Source organism: Phocoena phocoena, chromosome 11 (genome assembly GCF_963924675.1).
Source record: "Phocoena phocoena chromosome 11, mPhoPho1.1, whole genome shotgun sequence".
In the NCBI taxonomy this organism is placed as follows: domain Eukaryota; kingdom Metazoa; phylum Chordata; class Mammalia; order Artiodactyla; family Phocoenidae; genus Phocoena; species Phocoena phocoena.
The window spans coordinates 7450600-7475615 of record NC_089229.1 but is presented as its reverse complement, the minus strand read 5'-3'; the positions used below and the strand labels follow the sequence as shown (position 1 = coordinate 7475615).

General features: G+C 43.8%; 2 protein-coding genes and 1 non-coding gene across 3 annotated transcripts in view; 1 reads left to right on the top strand and 2 right to left on the bottom strand.

The window, feature by feature from the left end:
- Positions 1–3414: 3414 nt before the first annotated feature.
- Positions 3415–12418, bottom strand: PHF5A (PHD finger protein 5A). The gene is made up of 4 exons (XM_065887750.1): positions 12364–12418; positions 11913–11936; positions 11246–11412; positions 3415–4072 (listed from the first exon to the last, which is right to left on the bottom strand). The coding sequence occupies exons 1-4, from the start codon at positions 12413–12415 to the stop codon at positions 3983–3985; spliced, it is 333 nt and encodes a 110-aa protein (XP_065743822.1). The 5' UTR covers positions 12416–12418; the 3' UTR covers positions 3415–3982.
- Positions 10298–10370, bottom strand: TRNAR-CCU (transfer RNA arginine (anticodon CCU)). Its single transcript has one exon. It is a non-coding gene; the product is annotated as a tRNA-Arg (tRNA).
- A 506-nt stretch (positions 12419–12924) lies between the features above and the next one.
- ACO2 (aconitase 2) overlaps positions 12925–25016 on the top strand; it is a 52097-nt gene continuing 40005 nt past the window's right edge. The window contains exon 1 of the mRNA XM_065888395.1: positions 12925–12983. Within this exon, the coding sequence (XP_065744467.1) occupies positions 12948–12983 (36 nt within the window). The 5' untranslated portion in view covers positions 12925–12947. The remainder of the gene's footprint in view (positions 12984–25016) is intronic.

Sequence of the window (25016 nt, the reverse complement as noted above, 5' to 3'; positions counted from 1 at the left end):
TAGACAGGGCCTGTGCTCTCTGGTTCCAAGGTCCCTACCACTCCCTATTATCCCACAGACACTGAGGCCCAGTGCCACATACTGTGATCATCATGCCTTTTTTTTTTTCTTGGCGGCAACGCTTGGCATGCAGGATCTTAGTTCCCTAACCAGGGGTGGAACCCGTGACCCCTGCAATGGAAGGGCAGAGTCTTAACCACTGGGCCACCAGGGAAATCCCACCCCTCCCTTCTAATCACTTATATTACTCACCCAGACTCCTGAATTTGTGACCCATTTTTCTAATAAGTGTTTTTTTTTTTAGAGCAGAATAAATTGAAAATACTGTACACACAGTAAATGTTTCATGAAATTTTTCTGTTATACATATGTACTAGGCATGAGAGATTGTTGTGGGGTATGGTACATCTGGAAGCATTCATGAGATGTTAGGAGCTTAGAAGGAAAAGGTACAGACTTGGCTGGATGATGCAACGGTGGTGGAGTGGTATTTCAAACAAAGGAAATAGAGAGCCAAGAAGATGGGCTGTGTGTGAGGAATCCCCTTCAGCTGCCTAATCAACAGCAGAGAATGAATAGAGGAAAACCTGAGGGGTAGGGAAGAGAGGGAACCATATGGAGGATCTTCAGTGCTAGAACTTAAATGTTTATCTATGAAGTAAAGGCTCACTGTAAAAGAGCTACCATTTATGATGTAAAGCCTTCCCAGTAAGGGTCAGGCACTTACGAGGTCACATTTAATTCTTACAACCCAAAGAGGGAGGCATTAATATCCTTATTTAATAGATGAGAAAAAAAAAAAGCACCGAAAACCTCACTAAAGGTCCATAGCAGATTAGAATTCAAATACAGGACCGAAAATAAAGCCCACACATTTCTCTTTATACTTTTTTTTTTTTTGAGCAAGAGCACATGAAAAGTGCAATGTTTAAAGGAGATTAAATTACCATATGTGTACAGAGTATATCTGAGAAGCTGGAAGACACCCATCCTTTTTAGATCCTAGAAATGAATGTATCAAACCCTGAATACTTAATAGTAATAATCATAAACCCAGGAAATGGAACCACTTTCTTAGACTATGATGAGTTCAGTTATTTCAACTAGACCTGTGTAGGTAGTGCTTATTTCAACAATGGAGAAAAGCAGTAATTTTTAAGCCCATTCTGATTTTTTGGGGCCATACACAGTTGGCTGAGATCATTCTAATTCTTTTCACAGAACTATATACTATTCGAGGTTAAAATTCAGCTTGTAAGCAATGTTTTCCCAATAAAGAATTCAGTATTATCATTCTAATTTTTAAAACTGAAAAGGACTTATTCTAAAGTCCAAGGTAGACGATAACTAAGGATTTGAACTTGAATGCTGTTTAAGAAGTTTTCAACTTATTCGTTGTATTGTATCATTCTCTTGGCTTCAGAGAGCAAACAGATGGAGAATGGGATTATAAAATTAGGTGACAGAGGAACAGAGTTCAGCAGAATTCACCAGACTGAGGTTGAACTTGTCCTGTTGTTGATCAGTGTGGAAATCCTACTGGGCATTAAATTTTAAGCTCCCTTGCAAGAACTTTTAGAGGCATACACACTAAGACTCACAGAGCACAGTTAAGGTGGTGTTTTGCTGAAAGTAAGGAGTAGCTTTTCAAACATCTGGAGATGCAAGATGTTATGTAGACCAAGGTGGTTAATAAACAAATGTTTCTTTTGGCGGGGGGACCACACCATGCGGCATGTGTGATCTTAGTTCAACCACCAGGGATTGAACCTGTGCCCCCTGCATTGGAAGCACAGAGTGTGAACCACTGCCAGGGAAGTCCCAATAAACAAATTCTAGAAACTGATTTGTTTAGCAAAACAAAACATTTTGATTTATATTACACGTTAAAACTAAAGTTACTATAGAATCAAATGACAGATTCTAGTTATAATCTGAAAATTATCTGTTTTCTGCAACTCATGTTATATACCGTAACCCTCACCTGATGCTTTAGAACTGCTCAGAGCTCCCCAAACATATCACCCCATTCAAACTGTTTCCCCCACACAAATATCTTTATCTGCAGACCCTACCCACTTTGCCTGTAGGTTCCAACATGGCCTTCAAAGCCCAGTTTATTATCTGGTTTCTATGACTTCAGTTATTCATTCAATACTGAGAACCTGCTACCTGCTGGGCAGAACAGACTTGCCTCCTGCCACCATGGAACACAGCCTAGTAGATGACAGTCAATATTACCAAATGCTATAGACAAAATGCTTATGGTGCTATGTGGGAGTATAACAAGAGGAACTTAGATTGGGGGTTGGATGAGGCATCTTTTAGGAAATACTTAGCTAAGGTCTGAAGGATGAGTAGGAGTTAGCTGAGCAGAAGGGAAGCAGAGCTTTAGAGGTAAAAAACAGGTAAAAAGCACTGCGGCAGGAGGGAAAACGGCAGTTTGAGGAACTGAAAGGAGCCCTCGTGGCAGCCCTATGGCTGTGGCCTTCCCCTAGCCTTCCCGAAGTACCCCATGCGAGGCCCAGAACCCTTCCTTTGTGTGTCCCCTGTGTTACACCGAGCTATTTCTGGCAAGCTCAATTATTAAATTCCTTAAAGGCAGAGATTATCTTAATTCTATTTTGGACACTCAATACATTACAAATAACCAAGTTTTATTGATCCAAGATAAAACCCTGATAGGAAGTCAGAAGGCTCTCATCTCAACTTGGACCTGCCACTGAGTTGCAGTGTAACACTGGGCCAGGCCCCTGGAATCTGCAGGACGCACAACCTTTTTCAAATTCATGGTGTCAAAGACCTTCTTGACTGGAAGTCTCCAATTATGAATGTGGCTCCTCAGGTTAACTTGATTATTGCCTCTAGCAGACAAAAAGTACAGGTAGTTGAGTTAGGGTAAAGGATGCGTCTGAATTTGAATTTACTTAAACCAACCTCCCATATCCTTTTTTTTTTCTGGTGGGGGGCTGCACTGAGAGGCGTGTGGGATCTTAGTTCCCTGACCAGGGACTGAACCCATGCCCCCTGCATTGGAAGTGTGTAGTCTTAACCACTACACCACCGGGGAAATCCCTCCCCTCATATCCTTAATGTGAGTATATATGCACTTTGTGAAACAAATCAACCAAGTTCAGTTCTCCTAACTCATTCGAGTACATTTTGTCTCATTCCCTTCACCATTACTGGAAGCCATCTCTTCAGTTCAAAATTCAAGTTGGACAGGAAGGGGAAACAGCAAAGTTTCTAAAAATAACTTTGGTTTACCTATCATAAAAGGCATGGGTGGTTTTGAATTCCAGTAGTAATAAGAGAACAAGGTGCTTAATGAATCCCAGTACCTTTATTTTGAATCACAAATTCCTGGGTGACTAAAATTCCTAGAGTTAAAATTAAATTGGGAAGGGGCTGACTACCAGAAAATAAACACCTACTTTATGAATACAATAGCAACAGAAAGGGTTTCCAAGTTTTAGAAGAAAAATAACATGAAGCAGCACCACCTGGTGGGTGTTACAAGATGAAATGCCCACATTGACTGTTCTGAGAGCCCCCATCGCACTGCAGATGTTTCATCAAGGACAGCTGCCGTCAGAGCTGCTGCAAGGCCATGCTTCTCACTGCAGCTAGCCTCACAGTCAGCTCCTCAAACAGAAGACTGAAATAATATATCATTCCTGTTTTAGAAGCTTTTGGTGTACAGAACTTCTCGATGTGGATTAACACAGCCTTGCTTCTTGAATTTAAGGAATGCCATGAACCAATCTATTAATTTGTCTGTGGTACAGTCTGCCAGAGTGCTCTGCGAAGAATCTTTTTTTCCATTCCTACCATGGCTGGGTGAGAGGAGAGGAAAGGGTGGAAAGGGGCCAGTGTACTAATAGACAATTCAGGTGACGCTCTGTGCTCCACTTCCTTTCTGTAGGCATTTCTTTTGGCAGCTGCAGCAGCTTGATGGGGGGAGGAAGAGGCAGCCCACCAATCACCTCTTCTTGAAGCCATATTTTTTGCGTTCATAGAAGAGATCTGTCTTAGAGCTCCCCAAATTGACAATCTTTGGGCAACCATCTCTCTGGAAAACAGAACAGATAAGTTGTTAAAAGTCTCTGAGCTTGAACTGAGAGGGATTTAAGATAAATATAACTTTTGGATTAATGGTTTAGCCATTCATCTTACCAGTTCAGTTATCCTATTTGATCAATCAAGTATTTACTAAACACCGAGAATGTGCCCAGGGTCTGTCCACCGTTTATCCAGTGGCCTGCACTTATAATGTTGGATTCTTAGCCCACTTCTGTTACTAATATGATATAGTGGAGGTAGAATCTAAAACTCTTTAAGGTGTTCAAAGGATTTTCTCCAAGTGAGAGGTAAGAAATGGTAATAATCATCTACAGATCAAGCTTCCTAGCTCTCTTTCACTATCCCAAGAAAGGAGAAAATACCAAGGGAAAAAAAACTAAAGACTTTAGGAAATAGTACCTTACATTTCAAATATCGTAAGAGAATACTGAGTTTGGTGTGTCCGTATCAATTCACTTAACCGGACACATGGTCTTGGGGGAAAAGTGCTCCTGTGCCAGAGACAGCTGTTGACGGCTCATACTCTGATGTGTAGTGACACCCTCCCCTGGCCGTTTTGTGAGCTTGAGTGGTTTCAGTGAAGCCCTTGGGAAGCTGTGTTTTGCAGGAATGATGACTCCATCAGTTGACTGGGGATGATGGGAGGAAAATTGGGGGAATTGCTACTGGAAGAAACCTTCTTAGATCTCAGGGTTTTATTAAACACCCATGTCAAAGGCAGCTGTTTCCTGTGACACTGGGCTATAGAATGAATGAATGAATCAAGTCCTTAGGCATCTCTAATGCCTAATTTCTAATTCAGCTGATTTCTCTTTTTGGGGACTGATATCAACACTGTACAAAAATCTCTGAAACCACACAAAGCCAACACTAACATTTCATTATTTTCTAGAAAACATGTACCATGTGTTACACTGAGAACTACCATCTGTGGAGTTTGGTGTGCTAAGTAAGCCAGGTTGTGGGCCCAGCCCCACCAATGGCTTGCTGGGGGAACTCAAGTAAGCCACGTAATCTGTACTCAAAGTCCTGGTACAAACGTGGGAAGAGCTGCCTCTCCTGGCCCCAGGTAGCCTGCTATTAAACACGACAGTGCTTTAAGCCCTTTAGGGATGCTTTGAAATTTTATGGTATTATGATAGCCTGTTCAGGCTTACTCTGCCTCACTGACTTGTGTGACTGTGGGCAAACCACTTCTGTCTGGATTTGTATCCAGCTATAAGATGACTGGATCAGGTCAATGTATATGAACTGTATTTATAGGGCCCTAGAGAGTCCTGAGAGGTGCCAGGTGACAGTAGGACTCACCCCCCAATCTGTGCAGCTGTGTTCTCACTCATATTAAGATTGTAGGGACTTCCCTGGTGCAGTGGTTAAGAATCCACCTGCCAATGCAGGGGACGTGGGGTTCAAGCCCTGGTCCAGGAAGATCCCACATACCTCAGAGCAACTAAGCCCATGCACCACAACTACTGAGCCCGTGCACCTAGAGCCTGTGCTCTGCAACGGGAAGCCACTGCAATGAGAAGCCTGCGCACCGCAACAAAGAGTAGCCCCTGCTCACCACAACTAGAGAAAGCCCGCGCTCAGCAACGAAGACCCAACACAGCCAAAACAGACAAACAAACAAAAAAGGTTGTAGGCTCCGGAGATAGGTCACCTGAATTTTGAGAAGTTATGAACCTCCTTGTGTCTCTTTTTAGTCACATATTAAATGGTAGAACCCACCTTACAGAATTAAGAATCAATATACTTAGAACAATGCCTAGCATATAGCCAGACCGTAATAACTTATAAGAAATTGCCAAAAATAAATATCAGCAATTTCATGACGGTTCAACCTAACACAAATACACACGCACATGCGGCTTCTGTGTAAGATACTTTTTGAAGATGGGACTCTGCATGTTAAAAAGTTGAAAAAAAAATCGGAAAACCAACGCATTGGATTATTAGCTCTTTGGCTTTTATGGCATTTTCTCTCACTGACTTATAAGTTTCCTGTTTTCTTGCCTAAACTCCTGTTTTTTATTTTCTACACATCTCCGGTGGGTCTCGTGGTTGTTCCCAAATTCCACTAATGTTGTGAAGAGGTGAGGATGTGTGCATCGGAACTGGCTGGCTTTTGTGAATATGCCTGTGAATGGAAAGCATGAAAAGGAAGATGGAAGGACTGTTAAGAAACCTCAAGGGCTTCCGTGGTGGTGCAGTGGTTAAGAATCTGCCTGCCAATGCAAGGGACACAGGTTCGTGCCCTGGTCCGGGAAGATCCCACATGCCGCAGAGCAACTAAGCCTGTGCACCACAACTACTGAGCCCACATGCCACAACTACTGAAGCCCGCATGCCTACAGCCCGTGCTCTGCAACAAGAGAAGCCACCGCAATGAGAAGCCCACCTGCCGCAACGAAGAGTAGCCCCCGCTGGCCGCAACTAGAGAAAGCCCGCACGCAGTGATGAAGACCCAACGCAGCCAAAAATAAATAAATTTATTTTTAAAAAACCAATGCTAATCACGTACCAAAATATAACATACAACGGGGAAATATGTACAGAACCAAAGGCAATTTAAAAATTTTGAGATCAGAAAAACATGATTACAGAAAATGCGTCCACATCTCCATTTCTTACAATTGGTAGCAAAGAATTATGAACAGCAGGCAAGACCTGCCTTATTAACAGAAACTAGAAGATGAAACTTCATTCATTCTTTCAGCAACTGTTCAATGAATACCTACAATGTAAAAACCAGACTGTACACTGGTTTGAGACCTTAACAAGAGTATCATGTTTTCTATTTGAAACTTTAATTTTAAAAGCTTTTAAGCTTTCAGTAAATGTATCCATAAGGTAACAGGGATTATTATTCAATGCTTCCTTTTGGTGGAGATTTTCCCATAGCCACACACAGCATGTTAGTAGCAAAGCCAAGACCTGAACCTGGGCTCTCTACCTCCCAGTCTGGCGTTTTTTCTAACAGGGCTTCCCAGAGGCAAGAACCAAAACTTTCCCGTGGTTTTGGAAGCTGTAGAGCATGGTAAACTTGTGAATTAGCTTTGAAAAGTATCAAATAACTTTTGCATATATTTGACTGCTCCGCTGTTTACTTAAATGGGGAGAAGAGAATGGTAGAAATAGCAAGAGAGGGAGGGGCACATCCTTACCCACCCTGAGAAGACCAAGACCGTGAGGCGGTCAGACTAAGTGCTCTGAGTCAGACCGTGCACCCTCAGTGGGGATGAAAACATCTTCGCTATTATAGTGGTTTGCGATCTGAAGTTTGTTCTTACCCAACAAAATCTTACTCCTTAGCATTCAGTTCCTCTTTTTGTGGAGAAAATGTAATTAATTAATTAATCAATCAATTTTTAGGCCATGCCGCGAAGCATGCAGGATCTTAGTTCTCCAATCAGGGATCAAACCCGTGTCCCCTACAGTGGAAGCCTAGAGTCCTAACCACTGGACTGCCAGGGAATTCCCAAGAAAATTTAATTTAAATTAGATTTTAACTTTTCTCCTTTGGGGGGGACAATAATGGGGGAAAAAAGGGTTGAGAAACTGAGTTAGATAGACCTGGGTTCTAATCCCATATCTGCCACCTATTAGTCATGTGACCTTGGGCTAAGATGCTGAACACCTTTAAGCCATTCGTTTCCTCATCTGTATCATACAGAACTTTTGGAAAAGAATGTCCAGCACAGTACCTGGTACATAGCAAGTGCTCCAAAGATATTAGCTACTATTTTTCTTGTCTTCTTGTTGGGAGAGTTAAAGAAAATGGTTAAGTAAAAGGCATAAAAGAGTCAAGGGCGAAGGGAGATCAATATGATGCCACACATAAGAAACTACAAATTGGGACTTCCCTGGTGGGAAGACTTCCCTGGCACAGACTCCGGACGCGCAGGCTCAGCTGCCATGGCTCTCGGGCCCAGCCGCTCTGCGGCATGTGGGATTTTCCCAGACCGGGGCACGAACCCGTGTCCCCTGCATCGGCACGCGGACTCTCAACCACTGCGCCACCAGGGAAGCCCCTGAGTATTCTTGAAGCTTTGAAAAACTATGGAGAACACCCAGCTTAGTTTACTCGACTAATTCCCTTATAAATTATGGAAGTTGCAGGAAGAGAACAATAACAGGGGCTGCTTTGGTTGCAGGAAGATTTCTGCATAGGAAAGTCTTAGGTACTTAATCTACATGATGATCTGTAAGGCTGAGAGGCTGGATCATATCACTGGACTGTTTTGTGTTCGTTGGAAACTACTGCTGAGTAAATGTGAGCTAGATACCATCTCAGATATCCTCAGAACATTCCTGTACACGTGAAGTAGAGGAAGTGGTGACATCTAGAATAATTCTCAGGGATAGAATGAGGCACAAGGATCCAGAGAGATCAGGTCACATACCGCATGCAGAGGAATCAGACAGCAATTAACACTTATTAAGCACTCTCTGGTTGCCAAGCATAAGCCAGATAAGAACTCTAGGTACAACAAAACAAAACAAAACCTCTAGCTACAACCATGGAAAGGTTCAAGAAAATGTTGTCCTTAATGGACTCTTTAGCTAGTTTTAGCTAGTTTAAGAATTGTTTGTACTTTCTCTTCACTGATATTGTCTCACCGTGGTATATAGGCTATAAATAATTACCAAACACCTACTATATACCAGACACTCTGTAGGGGGAACCCTATGCATGATTTACAGAGGTAGCAACAAAAATGTGGACCATACTTACAGTACATGCCAGGGAGTACACCAAGAACTAGGGAAAAGGGGAGACAAATACACAAACCAAGGTCCTTTCTATAAAGGGAGTGGATCAGATCAAGCAGGATATGATTTGACAGTCAAAGGTAAATGCAAATCACAGTTTAGGACAAGAGGATGTTCAAATCACCATGTGAAATTATGTTTCTGGTACTTTATCTATGACCTTTCTCATCTCCCTAAATAACAGAAGAATTAATGATGTTAAGAAAGTTTTATCTGGTCTGATATATCCCACTTATTAGAGATAGACAGGATCCAAATGTAAAGGTTGCTGAGGTGGCTGAATTGCTTCTCCTCAACACAGGCACATCCCATCAAAAGGACTTATGAAAGGGGACTTCCCTGGTGGCGCAGTGGTTAAGAATCCACCTGCCAATGCAGGGGACACAGGTTCGAGCCCAGGTCCGGGAAGATCCCACATGCCGCGGAGCAACTAAGCCCGTGTGCCACAACCACTGAGCCTGCGCTCTAGAGCCCGTGAGCCACAACTACTGAAGCCTGCGCACCTAGAGCCCGTGCTCCGCAACAAGAGAAGCCACTGTGATGAGAAGCCCGCGCACTGCAGTGAAGAGTAGCCCCTGCTTGCCGCAACTAGAGAAAGCCTGCACGCAGCAACAAAGACCCAATGCAGCCAAAACTAAATAAATAATACATTGGGTTAAAGAAAGAGAAAAGGACTTATGAAAGGACACCACTAGGTTTAGTCAGATAGATTGGACTTGCCACTTATCAGCTGGGTGAGAGGCTGTAAATGGAGATAATAATAATCCCTATTTAACAAAGCTACTGTGAAGAATAAGAGAGATAGCGTGTGTATGTGTGTGTGTCTGTGTGTATGTATGTGTATATATATATATATATATATATATATATATATATAAAACTACCTACTCTTTGCATAAGGAAATATTAAGAATTATTTATCTTTTGGGAATTCCGTGGTGGTCCAGTGGTTAGGACTGTGTGCTTCCATTGTAGGGGGCCTGGGTTTCATCCCTGGTCCAGGAACTAAGATTCCACAGCCAGGCAATGCAGACAAAAAAAAAAAAAAAGGGGCTTCCCTGGTGGAGCAGTGTTGAGAGTCCGCCTGCCGATGCAGGGGACACGGGTTTGTGCCCTGGTCTGGGAAGATCCCACATGCCGCGGAGTGGCTAGGCCTGTGAGCCATGGCCACTGAGCCTGCGCGTCTGGAGCCTGTGCTCCGCAACGGGAGAGGCCACAACAGTGAGAGGCCCGCATACCGCAAAAAAAAAAAAAATTCTTATTTTTAAAGATTTTATTTATTTATCTATCTATTTATTTATTTGGTTGCATTGGGTCTTAGTTGCCGCACGCGGGATCTTTGTTGCCATCTGCTGGATCTTCATTGGGGCATGCAGCATCTTTTAGTTGCAGGCTCTTAATTGCAGCATGCAAACGCTTAGTTGTGGCAAGTAGGACCTAGTTCCCTGAGCAGGGATCAAACCTGGGTCCCCTGCATTAGGAGAGCAGAGTCTTAGCCACTGGACCACCAAGGAAGTCCCAGGAATTATTTATTTTTTGCCTTACGCCTTATCCTAGATTAGGTAAGCAGATACCTTATACTAGGCTATTGGTAATGTATCACAATTCCTTTTATTGTGTCATAAGAAGAATAAAAGCTGATTCATGGGTTTCCCACCCCTCTCCCCAAGAAGCCTACTTTTGGTATAGACCTACATCCTTCTACCCTGGCATCTGGCTCAAGAAGTTGAATAACTAGCCACTGCCACCACACAATGTCAAGGGGCAAAAATGTCATAAGAAGAATTGCAATCAATTCTGCAAAATCAAACCAAAAGCATTCTCTAGCCACTTACAGCTGAAATCAACTTGAATTGTCCCAAGTTCAGAAGTCACCACATCCACCCAAATAGTCCTTAATGATAGTTAAGAGAATTACTGAGTGGCTATTACACACCATGCACTGTGCTAGGACTTAAAAATGTAAGATATTGGGAATTCTCTGGTAGCCTAGTGGTTAGGATTCTGGGCTTTCACTGCCGTGGCCTGGGTCCAATCCCTGGTTGGGGAACTAAGATCCCACAAGCCAGGGGGAGCAGCCAAAAAAAAAGATATTATTTCTGAATAAAAATAATGAGAGAAAAAAAAAATAACGAGAGAGAGAGACATCACAGGAAGAGAGGGCTTTCCAAATTGCTAGTGCTGACAAACATTTGCTTCTCTTGCATTTTTGTCCTTGATGCAAAATAAGTGCGTTTTGTTGGACTACATCCAGTTTGGCTCACAGACCTTGAAGAAATTATAACCTAGATGACTAGATGAACATAGTCATCTACAGGCCATAGGAGTGGATGGCAAAGTGTTACTAAATACAAGGAAGGATCAGATGAAAAGCTTAGTATATACTCACATCTTTCTCCTGGATGGTGCACTCCTTACAATAATAGGCATCCGAAACCCCAGGCCCTCCACAGATCACACAGCGTCCCTGGTAAGAGCCATAGTTACATTCATCACATATGCGCACCAGGGTGCAGGGACGCACATAGGAGTCACAGATCACACACTTGCCATCACCTGTGAGGAAAAGAGAATGAAGTTATGCCCACTTGCAAGTACTTCAAGTCCTTTGCCCTCCTCCTGTTAATGGGGAAATACACTGGTCTTCTGATGGTGACTTTAGGGCCTGCTGCTTTGGCATCACAAAACTTGGCTTACCTAGTGTCCAGCTCAATCTCCACAACACACAGGAAAAGTCAATCAACTAATGGGTAAAGAGCTTAGAATAGCACCTGGTAGATAAGTCTGTATGATTAACTGGCAGAACGCTGTGTGTGTTGGGGACGGGGTCATGCTACTTCTGGTCCACAGCTAGAGATTTTTCTCAAATTAGTGTCTAAAATGTGCAAGTTGGAGTGGGGTGGTGGCCTTTAGTTGCAGCCTGGCATTGTGTTAACATGCTTCCAGTCACATCTACTCAAAGCCCTCTTAGTGGCACCGTTGGAAATGCCCGTTGGCTGGCTCCACAGAAACTGAGTGGGACGGGTGGGCTGTCTGGGGAGGCGTTTTCCACTCACATTTTTCACACAGTCTTCCAATGGCTGCAAGATGAAAGACGGTAAAGAGTACAATTAGGATTAAGGTTTTGACGAAGAGGGGACAAACATCCTCGAGCTTGAGGTGGGGACAGGAGCAGGGACTGCAGTGATCCCTGAGGAAGTCTTTCCATCTTATCCTCATAAACTTCAATCCGAACCAAATCCACACCCTCCCGAAGTCCCTCTCAGGTCCTGGGCAAACAGAATTTCTCCTGACCCCATCCCGGCAGCCCGCCTCCGGCTCCCAACACGCACGCCCCGCCCTCTTTTCATCAGAGACCATAAACCCACGCGCTCCTACACTACCGACCGTGAGGCGGGAAACGTGGCACCCCCGAGGCAAGACCCTAAGGAAGTGATGGGAACCCCGGACTCCTCAGGTTCTAATACTATCCCCACCGAGACAGTCGGGGGCAGGAGGCCGTCTCACCAACACCAGCCTGCTTGCGGCAAAAGATCAAGTCCGGGTGATGCTTAGCCATAGCTCCCTCTATGCCACCGGAAACTTAGAGAACTTCCGGCCGACCTTTAACCTCCATTGTTCCTGCCTCCTGGTCGCCGTGATTGGTTCTCTAGGCTTCCATCAGCGTTTACAATCTTTGCACCAAGCCCCGGTCGTTCTCGCGCGATCACATTTCAAAGACAAGTTTCCGTCCTAACTGGGGAGTCAGGTCCTGGCAGGTGCATGAAAGTCATCAAAAAAAAAACAAAAACCTTTCGAGATCTGAATGGAAGATACAAATTGAAAAGTGCAAAGATGAAGCTTGCACTTCGATAAGACATCCTTGTTCCCGGTATTTATTTCCGCAAGTGCTTTTATGCAGCTTTGTCCTCTCCCCTGTAGGTTCCTCACACGGGAGCTCCGCCCAAGGCGCTCGCAGGACTCGGAGCCTCTGGCGAGGCCCAGCCTTCACTGTGTTGCGTTTCTATTCAGGCCACGCCCTCTGCCCGAAGGCTTTAAGTACGCCGTGTGCACGTCATTTTCAAGCGACCTCATCTTTGTCAGTGCACAAAATGGCGCCTTACAGCCTGCTGGTGACCCGGCTGCAGGTGAGAGCGAACTGAGGGCCCTCTGGGTTCACGGGGGCGGGGTGCTTCCTCCTGTGCTTGCGGCTGTGGGCGAGGCAAGGCGAGGCGGGCCCGACGTCCGCCCGGCTTTTCGTGTACCTGTCCCTGCCTTGGGCCCTTCGCCCGAGGTCAAGGCGTCCCCGGCTCAGTCAGCTCTCCCAGCCTTGTCTCCGCCCCGCTGGAAGCGTGGGTCTCAGAAGCGGCGGCCAGGTGAAGAGTGGAGGCACCTCTTTTGAGGGCCGCACTTTCTCCCTTGTAGGGTTTCTTTTTCTTTTGCCGTTCCTCAAGGTCAGGACAAGGTGACTGGGGGGCGCGGTGGTTGTTGAGTCCACTAGGTCCAGAGCCCGAAGGCCTCACTTCTCATCTCTCAGCAGCAGACCCTTGCAAGCCAGGTGCATCCGTGGTTGCCAAACCTGAAGTTTGGAGGAAAAAAACTATTACCTATTCCATCTTGTGGGGATCCTGCGGAACATATAGCCAGGAGTTCGTCCGTGCCCAGACGTAGTAATTAGTAACGATAACTGTAGTCTCTCACCTTTGCACAAGATTGCAAGACTTAATTCCTCATCATGTCATTTGGTTCATATAATCATTTCGTGAGATGACTGTTCTCATTTGATAGATGATGAAACTGCTAGAAAGTAGGTAAAAGTTTCTGCTCTCTCTGAGTGTTACCCAAGTGCTGTGGCCTGAGCATCTGCCCTACTATCCCTATGTTCTTGTTCATGTCAGCCTGCCCTCAGAACTTTCTGAGCCCGAGTGTGATCCTGGAGCTGACATTTGTGTTTGTGAGAGTACCAGAATGGAGTATTTTGAGTTCATAATTAGTTGCTTTTCAGTTACTAGATGGGAGGGTAAAATACTCAACAATTTGACCTTGACTGTCCTGTTATGAACCATCTAGAAAATTGACTGTGACTGCCAGATGTTTTTTCACTCCTAACTTGGCAATACTAGGAAGGTGTTATACTCAGATTCAATGTCAGGCATGTATTTCATTAATAAAAATAAAATGAGCAAGCATTTATAGATATTCTCTGACAGCCTTTTACATTTAACTTTGTGGTTCTACTTTGGATCAAGTAGCACAACTCTGATTACAGAATTGAAAAAGAAGTTTTGTACTGTACTCTCAAAAAGTATTGTGTTACCAGAAGTTTTTTTTTTTTAAGTCACATTGCTTAAATTTAAACCATACGGTTGGGGCTTCCCTGGTGGCGCTGTGGTTGAGAGTCCACCTGCTGATGCAGGGGACACGAGTTTGTGCCCCGGTCCGGGAAGATCCCACATGCTGTGGAGTGGCTAGGCCTGTGAGCCATGACCACTGAGCCTGTGTGTCTGGAGCCTGTGCTCCACAACGGGAGAGGTCACAACAGTGAGAGGACCGCGTACAGAAAAAAAAAAAAAAAAAAAAAAAAAGTAAACCATATGGTTTAAAGCGAAATCATCATTTATTTTATGATCTCTAAATTCTGGGCAAAAAAAGGGATTTGCTAATTATCTCTTTAGATCTTTTGATTCTCCAGGTTAACAAAGTGGAAATAGTGTTTCTTTCTGATCCTCCTGACCCATGATGTAGTGAAGTTAGGCGAGATTATTTGATAAGATAAATTATTACAGATTTATTGAACTTGGAAGAGAGGACTGATATCACAAAGGATCTTGGAATGCATGAGTGTTAGACCTGTGTAGGAAGAGATCTGGACTATAGTTTCTATTCTACCCAGTGCAAGTGACCTTGAACTTGAGAACTGAATCCCAGTTTCCTCATCTGTCAGTTGGGGATTATGTTCATTGACAAACATTTATTGAGTTTTTGGTGGCCGGCTTCCATTCATATTGTTATGATGATTGTTATAAAGTGATGAGAAAGTAGAATATATTTATGATCATCATGTTGTCCACCTTCCTCTTTTACAGATAGACAATCCAAGACCTTGAGAACCTGGGTCTCCTTATTTGTTCATTTAGCTAAGATGAATGAACAGCATTATACCACACTGTCTCCTAATAGCCAGGCTGTCTTAAGTAACGGCCAGCTACCACTATGCTCTGAAAACCTTGTAAATTTACCTCTTTTGTGTTCAGCTACATTTGAGAAGTGATGGTACTACTTTAGTTGTCGTGTCTACAGAACCCGGTCTATGCATTCAATTTATTACTACCTTATTCACCACATATTTACTGAGTATCCACTGCTTCCTCTGGATACAGTGAAGCAAAAAAAGCAGACAGTTTTTGTTCTCGTGAAACGTCAGTATATTCTAATGTATTCTACTGCAGAGGACCTTGGAGATCTTTCTCAGCTAAAGTATTTTGGGCAGAAGACCAAAGGTCTTGGTTGGACCTTGGCTGGACCAAAGGTGAAGGTAGATGATAGAATGATGGCAATTACTACTACCACTAAGAGTAGCTAACATTTACCTTAGTGTGCCGGTAGTCTCACATGATCCTGTGAGAGATGGCAGATTTATTAGCCCTGTCTTATAGATGAAGAAACAGGATTAGAGCAGAAACATAGTGTAATGGCTAAGAGCATGGATTCTGGCATCACACTATCTTATTTGAATGGTGACTGATACTCACTTGCTGTGACTTTGGGCAAGTTACTTCACCTCTCTATGCCTGTTTCTTTACCTGTAAGATACAGATAATAGTATGTCTGACTTATCTAATAATCATAGTTGCAAAGTATTTAGAACCCTGCTGGCATCTAGTAAGTGCTATATAATTGTTTGTTAATTAAATTAAAGTAGACTTGTCTAGGGCCTTATCACTAGTTGTTAGTGGATGTGATTTGAATCTGCTCCTTTCTGACTCCCAAGGCTGAGGTCCCAGCACCTGCACTATAGTACTGCTTCCCTTTGGCATCAAGACTCAGCCTGTCAACCAGGGTACCATTAATGGTCCATAACCAGAAAACAGTGCTCTTTAAAGTGTTCTATTGTTTGACAGTACCTGCTACCAGGTAGGAAGATAGAAACAGTGAAGAAAATGGAGGTGAAAATTTTGAAAAGCCACATTTACTCTCTGGTTTTTTAAATTTTGTGTAAATGACCACGGATGGTAAATAAAAATGGTTGGGCACTTCCAGATACATTTTAGATTTTGGTTTTGCTTTGAGATACTGGGATGCTGAGTTCTCATCCTGTGACCTTGGGGAAGTCACGTAACCTCTTGCATGTAAATCTGAAACAGCAGTTAACTACAAAGAAGTCTGACACATTTGCAGAAGTTATAAGTGCCTGTATAAAGTGCCATGTTTAAAAAAAAAATCTTGCTTTGAATTGGGAAACAGGTCATCCCTATTCACTGTGGTACCTTCTCAGGTGTCCTATAGTCAGCTGTTGATTTGAACTGAATGAATGAATGAATGATTGAATGGATGAGTAAACAAACTTCCAATCTTAAATTTGGGCAGAGGAAGAGGGGAGCACACCATTGCCTTTTTTAAAAATTAATTTATTTATTTTCGGCTGTGGTGGGTCTTTGTTGCTGCGCGCAGGCTTTCTCTAGTTGTGGTGAGCAGGGGCTGCTTTTCGTTGTGGTGCGCGGGCTTCTCATTGTGGTGGCTTCTCTTGTTGCGGAGCTCTAGGCACGCAGGCTTCAGTAGTTGTGGCACGTGGCGCACGGGTTCTAGAGCACAGGCTCAGTAGTTGTGGCACGTGGCACACGGGCTTAGTTGGTCTGCGGCATGTAGGAACTTCCCGGACCAGGGCACGAACCCATGTCCCCTGTGTCGGCAGGTGGACTCTCAACCACTGCGCCACCAGGGAAGCCCCCACCATTGCCTTTTGAACCAGCTGTTCCTAAAATGTTTATTGAAAGCTTGCTATGTGCCTAGCACTGTTCTACACACTGAGAGTGTAATAATGAACAGGAGTAGTGGAGCTTGTAGTGTAGTTCTGGGGAGACAAAATAAACAAGTAGACAAGAAAATTGTAGTTATGAAGTGGAACAAGGAAGATAAAACAGAATAGTGTGGTAGAGAGAATAGACGTGAGGATGTGGCATGGCTTTAACTGGAGTGGTTGGAGAAGGCCTCTCAGAAGAGGTGACATAAAATGATAAGAAGGCGGCCCTTCAGCATTATGGGAGGGGAGACTTGATGTAGAAGGAGCAGTATGTGCAAAGCACCTGAGTTGGGTCTGAGGGTAAGAAGTAAGGCCAGTGTGGCTGAGGTGATGAGAGGAAGGTCTGAGCAAGAGGTAGGAGCCAGGGTCATGTGGGCTCTGGTAAGGAAATTGGGTTTTACTCCAAGTGTAATGAAAATCCACTGGAAGGTTTTAAACTGTGAAGTGACAGGATCTGATTTATGATTGAGAAGAATCATTCAGGCTGCTGCGTGGATGATGAACCACTGAGGGACGAAGGACCACAGAGGGACGAAAGAGGACGCAGGGAGACCAGTGGGGCCTGTTGGAATTATCCAAGGAGTGTTGAAGGTGTCTGGGACTAGGGTTCTGGTAGTGAAGATATTTTGGAGGCAGATGGGTTGGATGTGGAGTGTGAGGGACAGGGAACAGTTAAGGATGACTTTTAGGTTTGGGGTCTGAGTAACCGATGGATGGGTGAACTCGAATTCAGTAGTCATGTGTTTGCATAGTACTTGCAAAACTTAGTCAGGAGCCGAAGTTCCTTTATAAATTCAATAAGTATCTGTATTTCACAGGTGAGGAAGCTGGATGGGGTCAAGTGTCTTGCCACAGGGTCCCTCACTTGAGTATGAGCTTCATGTCTGAAGTGAGCCCTGTTCATCTTGGGCATTATTCTGCTACCTGGTGTCTCCAAGAGGGTCATCTGGGAAGTATTTAGAATGAGGGTTGGGGCTTGAGCCGTCTGTCTTCATTGGCTCAGTGTTCTTTGACACACCTTATTTTCCCAGCAGGTGGTTTGGAAGGCAGTGGTAGGCTCTGGGCTTCTCAGCGTAAAGGAGGGGAGGGACTGCAGGGAGGCTGCTTTGTGGGACAGGAAGGACTTGGATGAAGTTTGTCAAAAGGTACAATCTTCTGGTTATAAGATAATTAAGTATTAGGGATGTAATGTACAACATGATACATATAATTAACACTGCTGTATGTTATATATGAAAATTGTTAAGAGAGTAAATCCTAAGGGTTCGCATCACAAGGAAAACAATATTTTTCTATTTATTTGATTTTGTATCTATATGAGATGATGGATGTTCACTAAACTTATTGTGGTAATTATTTCATGATGTAAGTGAAATCTTTATGCTGTACACTTTAAAACTTATACAGCTATGTCAATTATATCTCAATAAAACCGGGAAAAAAAAATTTTTAATAAAAATAAACCAAAAAAAAAAAGGCAGCACATAGAATATCAGGAACCTTAGGAGACTTCGTCTACCACATACTTACCACGTGGCTTCGAGCAAGGTCTCTACCCTCTGTGGCTCTCAGGTTACACATCTGCAAAATGGGGCAATTCATAGCTACCCTCCAATTAAGAAGGGTCCTGAAGGCCTAATAATATTTGGAAAGTTCTTTTTTAAAAATATTTATTTTATTTTTTTTTTATTTTGGCTGCCCCGGGTCTTAGTTGTGGCACGTGGGATCTTTAGTTGCGGCATGTGGGGCTTCTTAGTTGCGGCATGCAGGCTTCTTAGTTGCGCATGCATTCTGGATCTAGTTCCCCCACCAGGGATCAAACTCGGGCCCCCTGCATTGGGAGTGTGGAGTCTTACCCACTGGACCACCAGGGAAGTCCCTGGAAAGTTCTTTGAACTCTAATACACTATAAAAATTTGTGAATAGTTTATAATGTTATTTTAAGAATAGGCCTTTTCTAATACTGAGACAAAGGACAGACTTTTTCCTTAGATTGTTCCAGAATGAACCTGTAGAAGCCTTTCTTTATTTAGGGGATCCTAAAAGGCATGGAGAATGATTTTCTTGGGTTCATTCTGAAAAGCTTGGGCCAAAGGAAAGGGCACCAGCTTTGCTGTGTGGCCCTGGGCAAAATAGTTACGTTCCAGAGCCTCAGTATCTTCACCTGTAAAATAGACACAGTATCTTCTGCCTCTGAGTATTAAATAGGACTGTGTATACTTGGGGGAAATCTGATGCAGGGTATGGGCACTTGGTGAAAGTTAGTCTGTGTCTTCAGTCCTGGAGATGGTCTACAGCCTCCCTTGCCACAGCATTATCCTCAAGACTGGTTCTTGGGATTTCCCTGGCAGTCCAGTGGTTAAGACTCGGCGCTTTCACTGCTGTGGGCCCAGGTTCGATCCCTGGTCAGGGAACTAAGATCCTGCAGGCCGTGAAGTGCAGCCAAAAAATAAATAAATAAAAAATAAAAAAGACTGGCTCTGGGAAAATTGCTTGCTCCTCCCGTGCTGTCCATGGATATCGGGTATGTAGTAGTTGTGCAGGAGAATCTTTTGGGTACTGTCCTAAGAGAGTTGGGAGAAGAGGCACAAATGAATCCACTGGCTTCCTGTTTTCTGATTCTCTAAATTGAAGGGCAGCTTGAGAAGATGTGCTTTAGAATTACATTTGCATTACCATGAAGCTCCTCGGGGAATTTAGGCCCAGTTAGGAGGATTTCTGCCTTCACCCTGCAGAGGGCGAGGCAGTTTCCGGGTGGGAGCTTCGATCCTGTGGCCAGTTGTGGGGGTCTGCAGAGAGGCCTCGGGGATTCCTGTAACTGCCACACTTCAGTGCTTCGTAGCTGGGCTCCTTCACCTTCGGCTGGACGTGTGTGCTGTTACTGTTTTGTTGTTGCTGCTCACTGAGAGCTGCAGAGCTGATTTAAGACAAGGGCCTGACTATAATACACTGGGCTGAAGCAAGAAGGGGAGGGGGCGAGCTGGGTGGAGCTAAATTCAGGCCAGACCATCCAGGAACTTGCATGTGTGGTGGCATGTTTAGTCTGCCTCGCGGCACCGTTGGCATTAGAGATACTGATAATGAGCTGTCAGCCCCGCTGTGCCAGTCACTGAACTAGGTCTTGGACAAACACTGCTTCACTTGATCTTCACAAGAACCCTAAGATGTGGGTGTCATTAGCCTGTTGTCACCATGATGAAATAGACCCTCACTGGTTAAACGGCTTGCCCGAGGTCACAACCAGCATGCAGCAGAGCCAGAGTTTGAATGCAGGTTTGTTTGAGTGCAGAACTCAGGCTTTTTACCACTCAAGCTGTTCCCCCAGAGAACTCCCCTGGGCATGGAGAGTAGAAACTAGATCTCTGAAGAGTGGGCTGGATAGAGGGGACACAGTTCGGTTGGCTCCGTGCCCTGTTTGCATATGGATCTATTTGAGGCCATGATTGCCTCCTGCCCCAAATACCAGCAGAGCTTGAGAGGGAGAGGCCAGAGCTGTGGGTCAGCCTCACAGGCTGCCTGTTGAGCTTACAGAGGATGCCCTTTGTAAGTATTCAAAGGGCTGCTGCCCCGGGGGGCCAGAGCAGGGTTTGGGATTTGTATGTACAGTGTGCCTAGCGTCTCTGCTCCAGACAGCAGCAAAGGAGAATTAGGCAGATGAGTGAATCTGTCATCTCATTACTTAAAGGAACCCCTTACTGCGTTGGAGCCCATTTAGCGGCTGTGTCTTGGAGAGACATGGCTCCCTGCCCCCTTTCCAAGCCTCTTAAAAGGACTGTTCATTGCTCCGTGAACAGGCACTAATGGCTCAGCACAGCCTCTGCCAGAGGCCCTCACAACTTGAATTTGAAAGCAAGATGAAGAGACTAGTGTTCAAATCATGGTTCTTCTTTCAGTGTCCTAGGCTCTGAATATAGAGTGGTGATCAGATTAGACAAGTTTTCTGCCTTCATAGAGCTTACATTTTAGTGCAATTATTTACCTTCTTATCTGTCTGAGTCTCCATTTTCTCATTAAAACAGAAGACAGAATGACCTATAACAATCCCACTTGGCACAGTTGTTGGGAAGATGACATAAGATAACCTTTGTGATCTTGCTTGGCACAGTTTTGTTTGTTTCTTTTCATTTTATTTCTTACCAGACTCCCTGGTGGGTCCGCTTTCGTTGTATTCCTTCCTTCACAGTTTGTTCTGTGTCAGTAAATGCAGGATCAGGAGAGCCTCCCTTACTCCATGAGAGCCCTAGAGATTTGTATCCCATCCAGCAAGGGAGGGGGCGCTATCGAACCAAGAAGCCAGATTCCACCAGAGGCGTTGAACAGTTGGGACTGAGCCACCATGGAGCACTGAGCCCACCTGGCTGCTGGGCCTGTGGAGGTTGGGAGACACTGTAGCATAGTGAGAAGGGCATGGGCTCAGCAGGTTCCCAGCTGTGTGACCTTGGGCAGGCTACTTCCTGTCTCTGAGCCTCTCCATCTTCAGGGCAGTTAGGGAGGCTGAGCTCTGTCCAGCAAGGTTTATAAGAGTGGCTGGCATGGAGCAGTGTGTTAGCTACTGTGATTTACTCCAAAACAGATCTGAGGGCACCTGGCTGCTGGTCACCCTGATGGGAGACTCCCACCCAAGTAGAGGGAGTTTTATAACGAGGAAGTACTATAGGAATGCTTAGAATGGAGAAGACACGATTATGGTTTTTGGTGATTTGAAGGGCTGAAGTGTGGAGGAGTGATTAAGCTCATTTGATCTGGTTCCAGAGGATGGAGCTAGGAAGTGTGCTGGGTACTTTCACGTAGGTACTCTCCTTTAATCCTCACTACAGCCTGTGAAGGTGTTATTCCCACTCACAGATGAAAAAAGCTGTGTTTAGAGGGCTTAAGTAAAAACACACAAGGTTACACAGCTTGTTGCGGGTAGAGCTGGGATTTGAGCCCACATTTCCATTGCTAGAATCTGTGCCTGATTTAGTGGAGGTGTGTTTCAGTTCAGAAGCATTTGTTGTTGTTGTAAAGTATTAGAATTGTCTAGTAGTGGAACAGACTTTCTGGAAGAAAATGAGCTTCCTGGATTAATCATGTTGAATCAGGGGCTTGTAGAGGTTGCTGAAGAGAGGTTTTCAGCCTTGAGGCTGCCCTTGGCCCCCTACTTCCTGAGAAAATGGAGACTGAGGGCTTAGTGGAAGTATCTGTTTTAGATAAGGGCCTGGTATTTACTCATGAGAATCTCATGAGCCCCAAGACTTGGGCTCCAAGCATGGGGGAAAATTTTCCCATTTCCTAGTTGTTGTGACATCTGTGTGGATGGCCTATGGATGATCTCTGGAATGTCTCTGGGCCCTGGGGCCAGGTTGAACCAAACATTGAGTATGTTTTACTTTTGGACTTAGGAAGTAAAAACAAAACCCCAATAAGTTATTTTTTAAAAAATACGCCCAAGTCATCATCCTTCTTTAAATAATACTGATGTGGACTACTCATACTCCAACCACAGTAGTCAGATATTATAAGACTCAGTAATATCTATTTTTAAGGTAAAATTAATTTCTTACTTTTTTTTCATATTTGTAAAGGTACCCCTTGTAGGAAACTTGGAAAATATAGAAGTATAAAGAATACCATAAAATTTACCTATTATTGTTTGTAATACCCAGAGATAACCCACCCCCACCCAGAGATAACAATCATTAACATTGTAGTATATTTCCATCTAGTATTTTTAAAATGTTATAATCCAAATTAAAAATATGTTTAATAATACATGTGTTATAAATTTATATTTCTTTAAATTTTTTTCTGATTTTCAAAGTTCAAAGTAAATACATATAAAAAGTAAAAAATTGTCCATAATTTCACCCTCCAGGGATAGCTACTGTTAACAGTTTGGCATCTATTCCATTTTGATTTTATCTGATTTCTTTAATTCATTTGTATCCAAATCAATACTTAGAATTGCCAGGGTTCACTTGGTGCTTGGAAGGCTCAGTGTTTCGGCTTAGAGCCAGGCTGTCTTTGAGTGCTGGTGTATCTGTGAGACCTTGGGTGAGTTACTATGCTTCTCCTGCCCTCAATTTCCTCATCTGTTAAATGGAGCTTGTATACAGTAGGGCTGTTCATCCATGTAAAGTGCTTATAACTTGGCACTCAATAGAAAGTATTAAGTATCACTATTACTACTACTACTAGTAATTATTATTATTATCATTGTCTTTGCTTAGAAACCTCAGCCCTACCACCTGTTCAGTTTGGGTTCAGTAGGTATCCTGGTGCCAGGGACTATGGGGAGGTGTAGATTCAGCACAGACTGGTGTTTAGTGCCTCTCTTGGAGTCGCTGTTAAACACCACAGGGTACCTGGCATCAGGCCAGGGGGTCTGATGGAGGGGACTTGGGGTAAGTACTCCTGGATGGGCTGTGGGGAGTTGTAAAATTGTGTTGTTTTATGTGTTGTCTAAGTTTTCTCCATGAAATCTGTCCTCCTTTTTTGAATGGGAGGAAAAACCCTAGTAAAGGCTATTTAAAAAACAAAAAACAACCTGCTTAAAAAAAACAAACAAAACAAAAAAACCCCAACAACCTGCTTTGTAGCATTTACATAATAATTGCTATTATTTGGGAGCTCACTCACATAATTTCAGACCTCACTTAATACTGTGGGTATTTATTCCCTTTTTCCAAGTGAAGAAACTGGGTTCATATATAAAATAGATAACTAATAAGGACCTACTGTATAGCACAGGGAAGTCTATCTACTCAGTACTCTCTGATGGCCTATATGGGAAAAGAATCTAGAAAAGAGTGGAGGTATGTATATGTATAACTGAGTCACTTTGCTGTACCCCTGAAACTAACACAACATTGTAAATCAACTGTACTCCAATAAAAATTAAAAAAAGAGAGAAAGAAACTGGGTTCAAAGATGAAACCTGCTTGACACCACACAACTAATAAATGGTGGAGCTGGGCCTTTGAGCTATATCTAAGTTCTTTTCACTGTGTAAATAAACCACAGGTCATAATTCAGCCTCCTGAATCAAACCTGCTGGGTTTCTAGCCTGACCTTCCACCATCTCCTGCTTTGTCTTTTACCTCGCACCATTTTGAGTGACTTGTAGCTCCTGCACACTTCACTTGATGATTCTGTATCTTTTTATGTACTATCTGTCCTCTGAGTGCCTTGCAAACCCTTATTTATCCTCCACAGCTCTGGTCAGGGAAGTCTTGCCTGGGCCTCCCAAGCAGAGCTAATTGTTCGCTCTCCTGTACTCCTGCCCCTTGTGTGTGTTTCCTTCCTCAAGCAGGTCACAGTGGGTTACATTTACTGCTGATTGTGGCCAAACTAAGGTATATAAGTGTAGGGACTGTCTTATTCTTCTTGGTATCTGTGTCCTGTTGCTTGGCACAGAATAGGTGTTCAAGTGTTAAAATACAAATGTGCTTATAGGAAATAGGTTACATGATAAGCCACCATCAACCTACTCCATTGAATACTTTTACCCCTCTTGAATGCATTATCTACATGGCAGCCACAGTAACTTTTTTTTTTTAATGCAGATATAATCCTGCTTCAGTGACTTCCCATTGCTTTTATTTTTTAAAATTTTATTTATTTATTTTTGGCTGCATTGGGTCTTCGTTGCTGCACGTGGACTTTCTCTAGTTGCGGTGAGTGGGGCGACTCTTCGTTGCGGTGCGCGGGCTTCTCATTGTGGTGGCTTCTCTTGTTGTGGAGCACGGGCTCTAGGCGCGCGGGCTTCAGTAGTTGTGACACATGGGCTCAGTAGTTGTGGCTCGTGGGCTCTAGAGCGCAGGCTCAGTAGTTGTGGTGCACAGGCTTAGTTGCTCCGTGGCATGTGGATCATCCCGGACCAGGGATTGAACCCATGTCCCTTGCACTGTCAGGCGGATCCTTAACCACTGTGCCACCAGGAAAGTTCTTCCCATTGCTTTTAGAATCAAGTTAAACATTTAACATGTCCTACTGTAAAGCCCATACGAAAAAATCAAAGCCTGACCAATTGATTGGTAAAGGTACAATGAACCACTTTCATATTCTGACGGTTCATTACTTATATACAGACTGAGAAGAGTAAGCTGAAGTTGCCAGCTCCTTGGGTCCTAGTTGCATACACCGAAAAGGGTGGCACCAAAACAAAAGGAGCTGATGACTG

Excerpts from the sequence above, each read along its gene's own strand:
- PHF5A (XM_065887750.1), bottom strand. The coding sequence starts at position 12,415 with ATGGCTAAGCATCACCCGGACTTGATCTTTTGCCGCAAGCAGGCTGGT. Across the intron at positions 11,937-12,363 it reads CCGCAAGCAGGCTGGTGTTG|CCATTGGAAGACTGTGTGAA; the intron begins GTGAGACGGCCT and ends TTCATCTTGCAG. Across the intron at positions 11,413-11,912 it reads TGGAAGACTGTGTGAAAAAT|GTGATGGCAAGTGTGTGATC; the intron begins GTGAGTGGAAAA and ends TTTTCCTCACAG.